General features: G+C 46.4%; 1 protein-coding gene across 1 annotated transcript in view; it reads right to left on the bottom strand.

The window, feature by feature from the left end:
• Nucleotides 1–218: 218 nt before the first annotated feature.
• The window catches only part of LOC311361202 (ephrin type-B receptor 1-like), a gene marked incomplete at its 3' end in the record, with an annotated part of 4765 nt that continues 2494 nt past the window's right edge, over nucleotides 219–2489 (bottom strand). The window contains exons 2-4 of the mRNA XM_084481406.1: nucleotides 1654–1847; nucleotides 809–964; nucleotides 219–327 (exon numbers count right to left, since the gene is read on the bottom strand). Coding sequence (XP_084337532.1) covers nucleotides 219–327; nucleotides 809–964; nucleotides 1654–1847 — 459 coding nt within the window. The remainder of the gene's footprint in view (nucleotides 328–808; nucleotides 965–1653; nucleotides 1848–2489) is intronic.

Raw genomic sequence — 2489 nt, 5'->3', positions numbered from 1 at the left:
GTGGTGGTGGTGGTGGTGGTGGTGGTGGTGGTTGGTGGTGGTGGTGTCGGTGATGGTGGTGGTTGGTGGTGGCGGCGGCGGTGGTCATGACCGTTGGTGTAGGATTAGATTAAGACAATAGTTTCCACCCTGGCGCGTTCCGACGGCTCGGGGGTCATTCGGGGGCCGCCGTTGGCCCTCCGAATGCTGCCCTCGCCGCGGGACAGCGCCGCATGCAGTCATGCCATCGCCGTGGGCGACTGGCTCATCTGCACCCGCATGGTCTGGATGTTGCTGAGGATCTTCTTCTGGTGGCCGGCCAGGGTCACTCCTATCCTCAGCAGGTCCCTGCGGCAGGAGATTCAAGGAGAGAGAGCCAAGTGTTACCGGAATAATACCGTACGGAGGGTTATATTTATCCTTGTTTGGATTGTATCCACATCTTTATTCATTTATTTCGTTAAATGATTCATTTCTTCAATTCGTTTTCTCCCATTCTGCTGTTGTGGCAACAAAATGTCCCCTTTGGGTGTTTATAAAGCATTTACTTACTTATGGACTAAGAACCTAGTTTTTGTGCTTTCAGATAACCTTCTGTATTTTAAGAAGGCAAATAGATAGTGACTATTTATGTAAAGGGTTTAACGCAAAGCTGTGTTAAATACAGATATGTTCTGTACTAACCACTTAGTTGAAGTAGAGAAGCAGCTTTGGTTCCACAAAACTTTTTTGGATTACAAAAAAAGGCGTTTGCATGTTTGTTTGTTGAATTGGAGCAGGAAATGACTTTCGGAAAAAGAAGAAAAGTGGCCCTTTGAAGTGAACTCACTCAGAGGTAATTTGCGCCACCAGCTGCAAGGAGGTGAAGCCTGAGTTGAGGAAGTTGTCCCGGTACTGGCTCATCTTGATGGCAGCCAGCCAGTCCTCCACTGAGCTGAACGTGTTGAAGTCTGGTATGGAGCGGTCCAACAGTGGCTGGGAAGGCCTGGAGAGAGCGAGAGAGAGAGAGAGAGACACCAGAGCATAGAGAGAGATAGGAGGGGAATGAGAGAGAGAGAGAGAGAGAGATGGAGGGTGAACGAAAAAGAGATTAACAAAGAGGATGAGAGAAATAAAGGGATGAGTGGAGGAAGGGTGTGTGGCTGTGTTGCAATAATTATTCGGAGTGTGGGTGCGATGTGGCACACAGGATTTGAGACACAGTGTGAGACTTTGAGAGACGGCAAGACAAAGCTTACACAGGGTTTAAACAAACAATTCGGAAACAAGTTCAGATTGGATTCAAAGTAAATTAAACAAAACATTTGCAGTACAACACATGATGCTGCGAAAAAAACGGGTCTGCATGTGCACATTTCAGTCCGTCAAATCCCAAAATCGAGAAAACAGTAAATCCAGCTGCATCAATAATTGCGTATGTTCTGATTTGTCAGTTAGATATGTATGTGACTTTAAAGTGTGCATGTTTTTCCAAGGGCAGTGTATTACTCCACACATATATTACATTGTGTGTCTTTACCCGAGCATATGTGTGAGCATGTTTTGCGCAGCCTCAGCGATCTTTGCCTTTTGTTTGTGTGTGTGTGTGTGTGTGTGTGTGTGTGTGTGTGTGTGTGTGTGTGTGCGCGTGTGCGCCTAAGTGCGTGCGCGTGCGTGTGTGTATTTAAAACTCACACTGCAGGGATGTTGGCCATGGCCTTGAGGCTGGCGGGGTTGCGGATCATCTTGTCCAGGGTGCTCACGATGTCGGTGAAGCGGGGCCGGGCGTTGCGGTCTTTCTGCCAGCAGTCGAGCATCAGCTGGTGCAGGGCACTGGGGCAGTCCATGGGCGGGGGCAGGCGATAGTCCTGCTCAATGGCGTTGATCACCTGGGGGGGGGGGCAACACTTGAGGTTATTCATGGAGAACGCTGAAGTTCTTTTGTGCTTTTTCTTCCCCAAAAAAATGTTCTGAAAATATCTTAACTGTGTTTGGTGTTTGTCCCAGACTATCCTTATTTACCATCTTGAGCTATTGATACTTTTCATTTTTATGTTTGTATGTTATAAACACTGAAAACGTTCTAGAACATTTAAATTAAACCAAATGATTACGTTTTAGTTCTTGAAGATCTTGAAGATTTCCATGCAAATGACGGTCTGTTAAATCACTAATACTGGATAAGGAAACACAATGAGGATTGAGCCTTCAGCCCACTGATGAAACCCCTTGAATTTGCAATATTATGAAATGTGTCTCGCTGGCGACACGGTCGTATCCCTGGGAACAATTACCGCTTATTGCCAAAGGGGTCGCCAAAGAGAACGAAACAGACATCTTTGCGATTGCCACTTTAAAGACTGGACGTGAGCCATAAGATGCTTCCAAACAAAATGCAATCTATTGTACCCTGAGCTACAGGTCCCATTGTATGCAGCCTAAATGAGTTAGTCAGGTCGATTTGTATGGGGGGGTTTTAGCAGTGCCTCAGTAATTGATGACACCTATTCTGTTACCTTGACATGCTAAAC

Source organism: Micromesistius poutassou (assembly GCF_964030765.1).
Source record: "Micromesistius poutassou genome assembly, chromosome: 16".
Taxonomy (NCBI): domain Eukaryota; kingdom Metazoa; phylum Chordata; class Actinopteri; order Gadiformes; family Gadidae; genus Micromesistius; species Micromesistius poutassou.
Note: the sequence above shows the minus strand (reverse complement) of the source record. Positions and strands in the feature narration are given on the sequence as shown.